The following is a 14,502-nucleotide window of genomic DNA, read 5'->3' as shown; positions in this document are numbered from 1 at the left end:
TCAATTTCTTGCACTTATCTGCAGTGTTTGTTTGTGGTCTTGCTGCCCTGGGATGTGATCGGCTCTGTGGTGTGATTGTGTTTTAAACACCAACTGGTTCTTGCCAGGGCTGTGCACAGATTTCAGTCTGGGTGGACATAGAAGTAAATTGCGCTACGCAAAATCAAAATCTTGACCTGTTTGGAGCTATTAGAAGGCCAAAGACTCCTCTTGGGTTTGAAATCAGGAGTGAAATCAGCGAGTGTGACCGAGCCTTAATCCCCACAGAGCACTGGCCTCATTCCAGTGATTGATTTTCATTCAAGTGAATATTGATTGTCCCCATTTAGAGATTTCAAGCAGCCATTTGTAACAGTACCAGTCTGATAACTCCCTCCATCTCAACTCCCTTTATACATTTAATCTGGTCAACGCCGTCCAGGCTGTTAGATTTCAGCAGAAGGCTAAGGTGGTCACTGTAAAGGTTTGGAATTTTTTCCGTCTTCATTCAGCCTTTTTGATGTGGAACATCAACACAACACAAATCACATGTTTATGCTTTGGCTCCCTGTTAACCCTCTATAATTCAATTTGATGCCTCCCCCGCCCTCCCTCTCTGCTCTGGGGACAATGCACACCTTTTTTTAAAATTCTACAGCGCTGTATTAGATTTACTGTTCGGATACAAACTACTATTTTACAGACAAATACATCAACATCTTAGGTTGACAGTTATATTGCTTTTAAATATGACCTATAATGTGTGTTTTTTTCAACTCAAATCATAGAGTTTAAATCTTTTTATGTTTTTTAATATACATGGTTTCTTACCTCACAGTCTTTATAAATCATATGACCTATCATTTTCTTTTATTACCAAACAGTTTTTAATTTCTCTGCTTCCTCTCTTATGTTCTCTCCTCCCCACATCATCAGCTGTGACAGAGCACTATAACCTTGGACATAGATGTCAGCATTATAATGATAGATAAAGCTGCAAGCAGCAGTTCACTGGGTCGCAGCAGTCCGGAAACGCTGTGACATATATGGTGAAAAATGGCGCAAATGTTGAAGGTAGGTTGGTGTGTAAAATCTAGTGCAAATTGGATTTGTGAGAACAGTGAGGTTACTGCCATAGATCTGACAAGAGTAAGGCAGATTAACTCCATGTTGGATACATCCTGTACACTACACTTCAAGACGGTTAGCTATACCTATAATTTAATACAATAGCCTTCAATAAACAAGTTACCACTCACAGATTTTTTTTTTTTTTTGAATTGTTTTTTTGTTGATGAGTGCTTGAAGCCATCTAATTACAGGGCTTAATTACTTAATTGCTCTCTTAATTACAGTAGGTTATAATTAGGGTATTTGCATTTACTATAAGGCAGCTGTTGCTTAGTTTATATACACTGAGCTATAATTGTGTTAAAATCTAAATGGCTGTTTTCTGGTTGTTGAATCTGTATCCACGCAGTTTATTACAGGTTTTGCATCCTTTGGCTCCGCTCAGTGTATCCAGTCTATCATTAACATTGTTGCTACAGAAACCTATAAAACCTCCATATGCACAAATTAAATAGAGAGTAAAATACTGACCAGTGCTCCCATATCATAAAAAGTGTTTTGCTGTTATTGTTGACTTTGTTAAACTAGTGAAAATGTAAATATTAAGGTGGATGTTCTGTTTTCTAGACTTTATTTTCTCTTGCCAGGGCCCACTGTACACTGGACCCCTGAATGAGCACCCAGGACACCTTAAAGGTACATCTGGCCAGCCACACACACAGTACAGTACATAGATTATATTTCACTGATATTTAAGGTGTAAAGGTGTTTTCAATCCTTCTGGCTAATTAGACCTCTAGTCAGGTTGAAGTTGGGTGGAGCTGTGCTGGAAATTACGTGAAGTCACCACACTATATGAGGCAATAACAATGATCATGGTGTAAATGGTCCCGCACTAAGAGGTGCAACACAGCTAACAGGAGAGTGAGGACTGTCAATCAAGTACAGTCCATCAATGCAGTCTAGAAAAGAGGTCTTATCAGGCAACTTGAAAAGCACCTCTAAGGGTGGACAATCATATCTTAGTAGCAATACCTCCATCATGCATTATACATTTTACTTACATCTAAGTAGAACTAAAATAGTGTTAGCATCAAAATATAGGCTACTTAAAATATCAAAGTACTCATTATGCAGACTGGCCTATTGCACAATAATGTATATTATTGGATTATAATTATTGATGGATTAGTGTGTAAATCATTTTAATGTTGCAGTTGGTAAATGTAGGGCTGATTAATATCATTATTTAATGTAGTGAAGTAAATGTACAATTCATGCCTCTGAAATGTAGTGGATTTAAAGTATAAAAATAAAAATACTCAAGTAAATTACCTCAAAATTAAAAACAACCATATTTTTAAACAAGGTGAATAATGTAGGTAATACTATCCTTAAATATCTGTAGCTCGCTGTCTGAGTCACCTGAATCCTACATTGGTTTCCTCGTCCTGCAGAGACACCTAGTGGATGCTCATAGTACCTTCTGTATATTTGTACAGCAACAGTATAACATGACATTTAGAACATGATAACAACTGTTGACCATCTATTTTTTTTTGTTTCTATTGTTCCTTTGGTCAAACATTGGCCTTTTGATAATAATTAAAACACAAATAAACACTCCTGAAGAAGAACAGGGGTGTGGTGATGTCGGGAGCTTTTTATTTGTCATAGACTTACAGTAAATGATAAAATATTTTTCATTTTTAAATTTACTTTTACTTAACAGAAGTGTCAAAATCAGTGTGAGGGGGCAGTAAGAGGGCAAACAAGGACTATATAACAGATCTTTTATGGGTTAACTGCAGTTAGTTATTGCTGTCAGGAGGCAGCTGCTCAGTTGTGTTTTTAACAAGAACTCAAATGTGACAATATTTCATATAACTCTATAACTGCTTTATTTGTGTTACCTAACATTTTATGTGTTTGAACTGAACTGATCTAAACGTAATTGAATCACACTGAGTTGAATTGAGCTGCAGTGCTAATGGAGTTTCCTTTATTTTAAAGGAGCACCTGTTTCTTTACTCGTGGGTTGATCATTAACAGCATTATTTACTAAAAGCTTACATTCTTTAACACATTAATTTTCACATGCACAATCATGTATCATTTAGGTTTATTTGCACATTCAACTTTCAACCAAACACAATATCTGGTCATTTATTAGATATACACACTCTCTGTCCCTCCCTCCCAGCCCCCAAATGCTTTCCCACACTCTCTCTCTCACACATAAACACACCTCCACCAAAGGTACATAAGTGTCTGTGCAGGTGCTTCAGTCAAAGCGGAGCGACTCCACCAACACTCCTGCTCCTTGGTCCCCCTCTCAGGAAAAATGTCTCGAGATTATTTTGGATTCTCCTATATAAGCAGGAATGCAAGAAATGGCACGGGCACTGTGGTGCTTAACAATGCAGCAGATATCTCGGTTATTGTGATTTACTTTTTGGTTGTCTTGGCTGTCGGAATATGGGTGAGTTGTTCAGCCTTTCAGTCGACCATTTAGATCCTTCTTCCCTGTGAATAGTTAACTCATCACCAGTTTTATAGCTGTGAGCGTTCTAGTTGGTTTTAGTTTATTCTGAGAAAATAAAATAAATTTAATAAGCCATGAAAGTAAATGATGATTTAAATGTTGGAGAAGTGATGATAGTGTTTATTTATGTCCTGATACAACACATTTACCAATAAGGGCTTTGGTTTTTAGTACCTTAATATCAGCAACACTTTGGAGTGTACTGATGTTGTGCAATCACAGCATCTTACTCAACAATATGCTTTACGGTTGTTTTATAGCAGAGATCAGACTATTTTTACATTTCACAATGAACAGTCAAATTAAATTAAATTAAATTCATTTATTAGCAGTACTGTTACTCTAAGTGTGTCATTGTTGAGTTTTATGTTGCGATGTAGTTGTTTTCTTCACTGTTTTGGTCACTTTTATAGCATTTGTGTAGAAAATAAAATCATTAACAGATATGCAGTTAAAGACTGTTGAAACAGAGAGTCTGTTGTCTGTTTTGCAAAAATGCCTTTATGGATTTTCTAAAGTGTGCCCTTCTCCTGTTGCAGGCTATGGTCCGCACCAACCGATCCACTGTCGGTGGTTTCTTCCTTGCAGGGAGGAGTATGGTGTGGTGGCCGGTGGGTATTGCTCAGTATAAGACAAAGATTTTCTTTCATGCTTATCAATATTCAGCTCTGTTTTGATCTTCCAATCTGACAGCAATGAGGGCCATTATGGAGGCAGAGACACATGCTGACTGATTTTATTGTTTCGTGCTAGTTGGTAGTATAAAATATGGTGCATTGTGTCATAATGGAGGCACTTTGTGTAACATCAGGTTTACATCAGTAAGTAAATGTGTAAATCATCTATTACTTATCTATTTTCGTAGCTATATATGTCAAACCCAAAAGAGCATAGTCAACAGGAATTTTTAATGCAAGTGAATTCCCCCTCTTTGATCATCTGTTCAATGCCTTTATTGTTTTCAACTACAGCCCAAAAAATAATTTTGTAATTTATTTATTATGCCTGCAAATCATTAATGAGAATAATTATGCCCTCCGCAGATTGGAGCGTCACTCTTTGCCAGCAACATTGGCAGTGGCCACTTTGTAGGAATCGCTGGGACTGCTGCAGCTGCAGGGATAGCCACTGGTGGATTTGAATGGAATGTGAGTAGATGTGTCTGATGTGCTAATTACACCGTTATCACTTCTTGATAACTTCACACCAATGTTTCTCTAACCTGTGACACAGATATTATCGGTTATCTGTCAGGTGAGCTGATAAGTCTACAGATAATGGAAACTGAAGGGCAACAGAAGTCAATTTATCTTTATAGAAACATTTTCACCAAATGGAGCCATGGATTATTTATTATTTGTGTTCTTGCTTGTTGATTTGTTTCAGGCTCTCATAGTGGTCGTCATTCTGGGATGGCTCTTTGTGCCCATCTACATCAAAGCTGGGGTAAACAGAACACACAGGCCACATTTTGGATGTACAAAACACATGCAAATATTCATTTCACCTATCCAAACATACATTCATGACCACTGTAAACATATCTCTTAATTTACAGTTTATTGAGTTTATAATATATCTTATTTGTTCCAATGCATGATTTATTTTCCCTGCCAAAATAGGAGTGGGAGGTCATAAAAACAGCAAGATTAGAGGGGAAAACTAAGTTAAACTGGCACAAAAAGGGCATCCTGATAGTTCACATAGTGGAGCTGGCACCCCCTGCACTAAGGCCCTTGCTGCAGCAGCGATAGGTTCGACTCCAACCTGTGGTCCTTTGCTATGTGTCATCCCCTCTCTCCCCCCCTTTTCCTGTCCCTCTTCAGCTGTCAGAAGAAATCACTATTAATTAAAGGTAATAAAGAAAACAGGAACAAATTAAAATCTTATTTACTGTGGATGTGTTTAGGTGGTGACCATGCCTGAGTACCTGAAAAAGAGATTTGGAGGACAGCGTATCCGCATCTATCTCTCTGTGTTGTCCCTCTTCCTCTATGTTTTCACCAAGATCTCAGTAAGTCACAGTGACACCACATCTTACCTCTCAGTGACCCTCTCTCTGCTTTCAACATTGTACCTGTATATTGTCCGACACTGAAATGATTTCTCATCTCCTGTCCACTCAGGCAGACCTGTTCTCTGGTTCCATTTTCATCAACCAGGCTCTTGGGTTGAATATTTACCTGGCTGTCATCATGCTACTTCTGATTACTGCGCTGTACACCGTCACAGGTCTGTCCACTCAGGATGCACTTCCTTTTTCACTGAATAGATCACTCACAAGCTAAAGACAGAAGTCTTATCTTCTGTATAATGTGAATGGGGGTAAAGTCTTCTCAAGGCCACATGTAGACACACACATACTCTTTTCCTGGCTAGTTTATCTGTGGTGTGTTATTGTGGTTAATCACCCATGGAAAGCGATAAGCAGGAACTTGCCTTCTGCTGCTTTTTAGTAATAAAACGTCCACATCTAACAAAGTTAATTTGTTTTTTTTATTCTCTCCATCAAGTTATATTATGTACATTAGTGGCAATAAAATGTGTTGACTTTGAATGAAAAATGTGTAACGTCACGTACTGTATCTCAGGTGGCTTGGCTGCAGTGATCTACACAGACACCTTACAGACAATCATCATGGTTGTTGGATCATTCATCCTTATGGGCTTTGGTAATATGCTACTCCTTTTTTATTGTTTGCTAAATTGTTATAACAAGACTAATCCTGTTTGTGACAGGAAATTGTTAAAGAGATATGAATGTCTGTAATGACTGTAAGTTAGTTCAACCTGCGCCCATGTTCTCAGCTTTCAATGAGGTGGGAGGCTATGAAAGCTTCCAGCAGCGCTACATGGAGGCCGTCCCTTCAATCACGACTAACATCAGCGCGGAGTGCTACAAGCCTCGGGCAGACTCCTTCCATATTTTTAGGAATGCGATTACAGGAGACCTGCCGTGGCCTGGCCTTGTGTTTGGACTTACCATTCAGGCCACCTGGTACTGGTGCACTGATCAGGTCAGTCAAGCCAGTGGGCAGCGCTGTTGGGGGCGTGACCACTGTGATTGTAGGGATACTTTACTTGTGCTGACTGAACAAACCATGGCCATCAACACACATATACAGAATTGATTCCCACACATTGTACACACATTTATGCACCTTTATCTTGCCTGTTTTCGCCAGACGCGCTCAAGCGGTCTGAGGTGACTTGCTGTAAGAGGACAGGCATGCTTTTAGTTAAACCCTAATGCACTCCTGGAGACTGAGATAAGATTAACAGGCAGAGTAATGCTTCATCTAAATGAAAAATCAGATTCAAACGTTGATATCCAGCACATACATAAACACATTATGGCCCACCTACTTAAACCCTGTTCAGCTAACAGAAGAGAATACTTATCAGCAGGCTTTTTCCAATTGGCTTCTTTGGCCTAAGTGTTGTATTTACTCTGCAAATATTTTTAATCTGAAATAGAGAGAATAGTTAAGAGTCCATTAAAACCATTTTTCCATCCATTAATATCCCATTTACTTTTGATTGTATTATGGCCCTACTGATCTTTTCCCATCTGTCACATGTTTTTCTGTAGGTGATTGTCCAGCGTTGCCTCTCAGCCAAGAATTTATCTCACGTTAAGGCAGGCTGTATCCTATGTGGCTACCTGAAGCTGCTGCCCATGTTCCTCATGGTTTTCCCAGGGATGATCAGCAGGATCCTCTATGCTGGTAAGAGTGTTGTGGTTTCTGAAGTTTATAATGTGACTGGTGTATGCTAAAAACAAGCTCACTGGCTGAAAGCACTATAGTAGCTCATGCACATTTTACCACAGACATAATGGTGGATTTAAACATTTCCTGACATCCTGTCATTTTATTTTAGACGAAGTGGCATGCGTGGATCCGACTGAATGTATAAAATACTGCGGGGCCAGTGTGGGCTGCACCAACATTGCTTATCCCAAACTGGTGGTGGATCTCATGCCCAATGGTAGGTTGCTAAAGCCCTTTGTCTTATGAGCTGAGAACCCAAGCAGCACCTTTTTTGTCCAAGTTATTACCCCCATTTAAATTTTTTATCTGACCTATTTCAGGTCTGCGAGGTCTTATGCTGTCAGTGATGATGGCCTCTCTGATGAGCTCACTTACCTCCATCTTCAACAGTGCCAGTACTCTCTTCACAATGGACATCTACACCAAGATTCGCCGCTCAGCCAGTGAGAAGGAACTCATGATTGCTGGCAGGTACATATGGGTTCAGTTTCATATGGTTTTTGATGATGAGAAGTCACATGTGCCTTACCGCCACTGTTTTCACATGTGTGTGTTTTACTGTGTATAGAGTGTTTATCTTGGCCCTGATTGGTGTGAGTATAGCATGGATCCCCGTGGTGCAAACATCGCAGAGTGGTCAGCTCTTCGACTACATCCAGTCCATCACCAGCTACCTCACACCACCCATTGCAGCTGTCTTCATGCTTGCCATCTTCTGCAAACGTGTCAATGAGCCTGTGAGTTTCCACTTCAATCATCTCCTTATTTACACGTTTCAGTTTTAAGTGCAATCTACTGCCTGTTCAATATAAACAATGACAACCAGTGACGATGCTAGCATGCTGATTTGAAGCAGGTACAATGTTTACTGTGTAAACCATCTCAATTTAGCATGCTATCGTTCTAGCAAGTTCTGGACAAATTTAAATTTGACATGATGATGGCACTATCTGAAAAGTCCAGGGGTCTCCAGAATGATTATAATCCATCCTGATGGGCACTAAAATCATTTGGATTCAAAGTGGTATATACTGACAGACATTGCCATCACTAGAGCCATGGATGAAAACGGTGAAATTAACTTTTGTGTGTTGTCAAATGCAGTCCATTATAAACATCTTAAGTAATTACTGCCCAGGGGTCTTTGAGAAGATCTTTCTTTTCACTGCCTCCTTCGGCTACTTGTGTACGGTAATTGGGTGTCGCCTGACCATAAAGCAGTTGAATAACATGAACATGTGTTATGTGACCTCATGTGGTGTGGACATGGACCCCTGCTGATATGATTCTTGCTCTCATGATCGTCTCATTAGCATAGGCCAAAAACAAAGAAGTCAATCACACCATCAGCTGATCAGTGTCAGTTAGCAGCAGATTCATACCTTACCAGTCACATTCAGACAAGTCAGTGAGGAGGTTTTTATAACCTGACACACACTCTCACTCATGCTGCTGCTATTACTGCCTCATCTCTTCAGATTCTTCCTGACCTGTTTTTCTCGTGAATCATATTTGCGATGACTTGTCTTGTAATCTGTTTTATGTATATTTAATGTCTTGTAAGTGTCCATATAATCCTGTGGTGGTTCTGTGGCTCAACAGAATCTATTGCATGGTGTTTGGGTTTATACAGCTATGCATCCTCAAGAGAAGAGTATTAATTACAACCTTCTTGCCAGAAGAACGGATACTAGTGGCATGACTTTGGGAATGTTAATGTTGGTTTGGTGGGACGGTATTTCACTTGACTTCACTGGTTCAGACTGAAATATCTACTGAAACAACTACTTGATAGATTGCCATGAACCTTTTCAGAGGCATTCATGTTTCCCACAGGGAGAAGCCTACCGATTTTGGTGATCCTCTGACTTTTCCACTAATGCCACCAGCAGGCTGAAATTTGTGGTTTTGAGTGAAATATCTCCACAACTATTGGATGGATTGTCATGATTTTTTTTTCATGCTTTAACTTTTCATTTAGTGTCATCCACAGGTCATTTGATTTTGTCCAATACTTTTGTTTATGACCGAATACCTTAACACTTACTAAACAATTCAGCCTTAGATGTACTTGTGTGCACTATGTGTTTAGTGCTAATTTGCAAATGTAAGCATGCTAATACACCTAAATTAAGATGGTGAACATACTAAACATTACACTTGTTAAAAATTATCTACCAATGTACAGCATCACAGACTCATAGACTCTTGTTAATACAAATGTAACAGTCAAAACTAACAATTTTTCCTACTTTTTTCCTTTGTCAGGGTGCATTTTACGGCCTCATAATTGGCCTGGGTATCGGCCTGTCCAGGATGATTGCTGAGTTCGCTTATGGTACAGGCAGCTGTGTTAACCCCAGTGACTGTCCCACCATCATATGTGGAGTCCACTACCTCTACTTCTCCATCATCCTATTTGTTGTCTCCTGTGTCCTCATCCTATCTATCTCTCTTATGACCAAACCTATCAACGACAAGCATGTATGTGACCACTGTGAAATGAGAATAGATAAATCATTAATTTCACCATCATGACCATTCACTGGAAGACACTGCAATAACTAACGTCATAAATAATTAGTTTCAAACCATGTGTGGTGTTGTTTGTCTAGTTGTATCGTCTGTGTTGGAGCCTAAGGAACTGTACGGAGGAGAGGGTGGACCTTGAACAGGATGATTGGATTGATAACCAAAACGATTCCAACACTATGGACATAGACGGTAATCAGCAGACATACAGTGTAGATGCATTCACAAGTCTATACACACACACACACACACACACACACAAGCAGATTTTCTTCATTGTCTTTTTCTGTTATGTCACAGAATCAGAGGAGGAGCCAGGCTTCTGCAAGAAGGCACTGATGTGCTTCTGCGGCCTGGAGCAGCAAAAAGGCCCCGAGCTGAGCGCAGAAGAGCAGGCAGAGCTGCAGAAGAAGCTCACAGACACCACAGAGGTGCCTCTATGGAGGAACGTTGTCAATGGCAACGCTATCATCCTCCTGTGTGTGGCTGTTTTCTGTCACGGTTTTTTTGCTTAAAGAAACTCGACTGACCCCAATTGCTCTTGGATACTAGAATCTATATTTAAGTGACAGGATTTTATATGAATGTAATTTATGACCAGATGAGCTGTTGCCCACAACTCTCTAAAATAAGATGATGCACTTGCAGGCCTTACTCTACTGTATCGTAATTACTATACATACTGTACTATCTACTTCTCCAGTATATAAAATATATTTTTGTAAAGTATGTGCCTGTTTAAAACTCTACTAAAATATTTCAATACTGTATACAGGTCTCGTGTAAAAGTCTTCAAGGTATATACTGTAATCTAAAGCCATTTTGCAGCTGAAGTAAACCACACTGTAACACATATTACACTTAAAACACGTTAATATTGTGCACATGTATTTTCTGCACATTGTCTCGACCCTCTGCACAGTCGTAGGTCTTCCAAATTTAACTATGAGTTTACTTCCTTGTCTTTACTGTTGCTTTTGTGATTGTAGGCATACTGAGAGAGGGCAAGAGTGGCTGTGTAAATTAGGACAGCTTATAAATGAAGATACAGAATGACTCACGGTTCACCTGAAAGGAGCGCACGCCCGCTGATCGTAGTGGCGGAAATGTATTATTTAATCTGTGATAGCAGCCACGAGTCCTTGTTCATGTTGATAAAATAATCAGAACTCTTAGCTTCAGTGTGTGTAGAATTTAATCTTAATAATGTCCATTCCTGTTCAATTCAATCACATATTCTCACTCAACACTGGAAATATAAATGTTTCTTTATTATCATGTGGTCTTTCTAGTTCACATGTAAGTGAAAGTGATTTTTTTGTTTTAACTTAGGACACTGCCTTAAATCATGAAAAATGAGTGATCACACGATAAGCAAAATGCCAGCAACATACCTGTAATGTATGACAGACAGATCAGGGTTTAGAAGAAGATAGAAGACGTTCAAATTCATGGTAATGACTGTTTTTCTACCTCATTCTAAGCCTTGTTTTTCTCATTATGTGGGCTCAATGTCCATGAGTGCTGTCACTTTTTAAAATCTATGCACCTTACTGTTGTTTTAGGTGTTAATGAATAAAAACCTCCCAGGGAAGAATGGTTGTGAATTACACAGAGCACTGTCTGACTCTCTTTACTTCCCTCTGGTGGTTCACTTATCGTTACAGATAAATATGTAAGACCCTACTTTCTTCTTTATTGTTTTGCACATTGATTTTCTGGGTCAGCACTTTCTGAGGTAAATTGTATCTTTTATGTACTTAGTAAATAAATGGTGACGGGCAAACACACGATCACTTTTTAATTTACCGCAAAAGAGTCGATTGCATTATGGCACGTATTATCTCACTCTTATCACCAACTCTGTGGTTAATGTTCACTAATGTAGGCCTTGAATATGTGCACTGCTGTTAAATAATTTATGATTTCTGCCTTGGACATGCATGCTATGTTCTCTGCAGTTTTATGTCTTATCTGTGCCTAATTCTCTAAGTTTCATATTACTTTATATCTGTTTGAATCATACGTCTGGTAGTGATTCTGCTGGGCCGTGTGGTGACTAAGTGTAGCAGTCAAAGGTCAACATGGCGGCTTGTCTCGCTCTTAACAGTCATAAGAGACATTTTCGTTTTTAGTGCTAGTACCAAATAGCCACCTGGCAGCCACTTTTACCCACAGTGATGAGTAATGGAGGGACGAGACATGTTGCATGCAGAGGATTGTGCCAGTTAGCCATTGTCTGAAGAAGAAAAGCCTGAATGAAATAAAAGCACTGATGAAGAAAACCTTATTTTTATGTCTTTTTCTTGTGTATGTATGTTCTTTCCAAGCTTTGTTAACCCATTCTGCTTTCTAAGTCATTCTGTTAACTGTGGAGTATGTATACTACTACCAGTCTGAGAAAGAGGTTGAGATGTCTCACTCCATGGGGCCCACACAGTAGCCATTTGAGGTGGTGATTTTAAACATGTAACATCTTTCAACACAACTGTGTTAGCATAAGATCCTTTTGAAATTGGAAATAAGAGTTAGAAAAAAAAAAATATATAACATTAGAGTATGAAGTAGTTTCTTTCTTATTTGTTGTCCTGTCCTGCCTTGAACTAAGTCCTATAATTATAGGGTCATTTGATTATCCACAAATAAATAATCAAATAACTATGTAATGGTTTTATTAGCCTTAATATCCTAATGATTAGAAAGATACGGACTCTACAAACTATGTGTTATCCCCAAAATTACCAGTTATATCTTATACATGGTCCCATCAAACATGAAACATGACAATCATGTTAGATTTCATGAAATTGTACAGGTGCATGATACATTACAATCAGGGTTATATCACAAGCAACATTTAAATCATAAAAAGCAATATCATGTAAGATTATGGACACGAGGACATATGGAACAAGATAAGATAACTAAAACACTGTGGCCTCCTAGTGGCACAAGAGCCTCATTACACAGGACAAGATACTACATTACTCATGCTGATCACTGCAAGACAAACTTTAAATGGCTTAAACTCATCTATTGTAGAAACCTTTTAGACAGCAGTAAGTTGTGATCACACCTCAGGTACCAGACACTGTATTTACTGCAATCGTGCAAAGAAACTTGAGATCACTTCCTGAGGTATGTCAGGAAGTTGGGGGACATGAGCGAGCATAGCTGTCAGCTACAGTGTATGTTTTGATACTCCTATATCTTAGAATACTCTAATATTCAGAATGAACAATAAACAGATGAGGTATTTATAGAAGATTATGTAAATGTGACATTTAAGCTACAAAATAAATTGTACATTACAAATTAATTGAGCTATAATATTGCATATTTTGGTCAGCTACAGTGCATTTGAGGTCTGAAAGAGCCACTCTAATCCCAACGTTATTATACATATATATATAACTACAAAGTATACCTAAATATATCCAATATATTTTTATTGACAAAATATGATTACTCATTCTCTTCAGCCTTTCAACTGGTTTACTGAAACAGGTAAAGTAGAAATCAGTTCTTTTTGAAAGAAGTATGCCTCAGGGCAGGCTGTGACAGGTCTCACTGTCCCTGCAGCCACGATTATACAGTACCTTGTAGCTACCTCTGAACGGCACTTGACCTCTGAAAACTGCAATGGGAAAATTCTTAAAGAAGAAAACACCTCTAAAGACTTTGACTTCCAACCTCACTTTATGGCCCACTGAGTTCACATAAACCTCCCACACACACGTTTGTAATGTTTTGGTCCACTGACACTTGCAAATAATAACAGCAGTCTATCCTAACAATTAAGCTTCCTGCAAGTGCTTTTCATATCTCTTACATCTCCACTAGATGTACTTAAGTAGTTTCAATAAGTTACTCATATTTGTAGAACTTTAATGCTAATTTGTAATATAAGACATGTACATGGTAAATTTCAGACATGGCAATACATTTGGTGGCACAAAAATGGCGTTCTGACTTCTTTCATTTATTGTTTCTTTAAGAAGAATTAATGAAAATGAAATTGAATCAGTTTCTTATTGTAAATTAGCAGTATTGAACAAGAAAATGTAATCAATTACTCATATTACAAACTAATAAAAGTTAATAATTACTCAACAGCAGAGTAATTTGCTCGTTACTTCAGGTATTACTATTAGTTAAACAACTTTTAAGAGATGCCAAAGCCTCCAAAACAAAGTTTAATCTTTTGCATTTCACACATGGGAATAGAGAACAAGACACTTTGGTTTAACAAACAGTTAGGGTAATATTACAGTTGGAGGTTTTTACTGAAGAGTTAGCTTAAAGTTACAGTTGGAGGTTTTTACTGAACAGCTTGCTTAACGTTACAGTTGGAGCTTTTTACTGAACAGTTAGATTAAAGTTACAGTCGAGATTTTTATTGAACAGTTAGCTTAAAGTTACAGTTGGAGATTTTTATTGAACAGTTAGCTTAATATTACAGTTAGAGGTTTTTATTGAACAGTTAGCTTAAAGTTACAGTTGGAGGTTTTTACTGAACAGTTAGCTTAAAGTTACAGTCGGAGGTTTTTACTGAACAGTTAGCTTAATATTACAGTCGGAGGTTTTTATTGAACAGTTAGC

At 38.4% G+C, this 14,502-nt stretch overlaps 1 protein-coding gene across 1 annotated transcript; it reads left to right on the top strand.

Moving 5' to 3' along the window:
- The first annotated feature begins 3,315 nt into the window (after positions 1 to 3,315).
- Positions 3,316 to 12,166, top strand: slc5a1 (solute carrier family 5 member 1). The gene is made up of 15 exons (XM_035667397.1): positions 3,316 to 3,532; positions 4,135 to 4,206; positions 4,639 to 4,743; positions 4,982 to 5,041; positions 5,505 to 5,609; positions 5,722 to 5,827; positions 6,187 to 6,267; positions 6,404 to 6,612; positions 7,188 to 7,323; positions 7,478 to 7,585; positions 7,689 to 7,839; positions 7,937 to 8,105; positions 9,637 to 9,852; positions 9,984 to 10,092; positions 10,201 to 12,166. The coding sequence occupies exons 1-15, from the start codon at positions 3,395 to 3,397 to the stop codon at positions 10,413 to 10,415; spliced, it is 1,980 nt and encodes a 659-aa protein (XP_035523290.1). The 5' UTR covers positions 3,316 to 3,394; the 3' UTR covers positions 10,416 to 12,166.
- Positions 12,167 to 14,502: the final 2,336 nt, after the last annotated feature.

This window comes from Morone saxatilis, unplaced genomic scaffold (assembly GCF_004916995.1).
Source record: "Morone saxatilis isolate NCDOM2014 unplaced genomic scaffold, NCSU_SB_2.0 Contig21, whole genome shotgun sequence".
NCBI classification, from domain to species: Eukaryota; Metazoa; Chordata; class Actinopteri; family Moronidae; genus Morone; species Morone saxatilis.
The sequence above is the reverse complement of the archived record's forward strand: the minus strand, read 5'-3'. Positions and strand labels throughout refer to the sequence as shown.

Bases quoted from the DNA above. Each gene is read 5' to 3' on its own strand.
- slc5a1 (XM_035667397.1), top strand. From the start codon at position 3,395: ATGTCTCGAGATTATTTTGGATTCTCCTATATAAGCAGGAATGCAAGA. The intron at 3,533-4,134 runs GTGAGTTGTTCA...CTCCTGTTGCAG, and splicing joins TCTTGGCTGTCGGAATATGG to GCTATGGTCCGCACCAACCG. The intron at 6,613-7,187 runs GTCAGTCAAGCC...GTTTTTCTGTAG, and splicing joins GGTACTGGTGCACTGATCAG to GTGATTGTCCAGCGTTGCCT.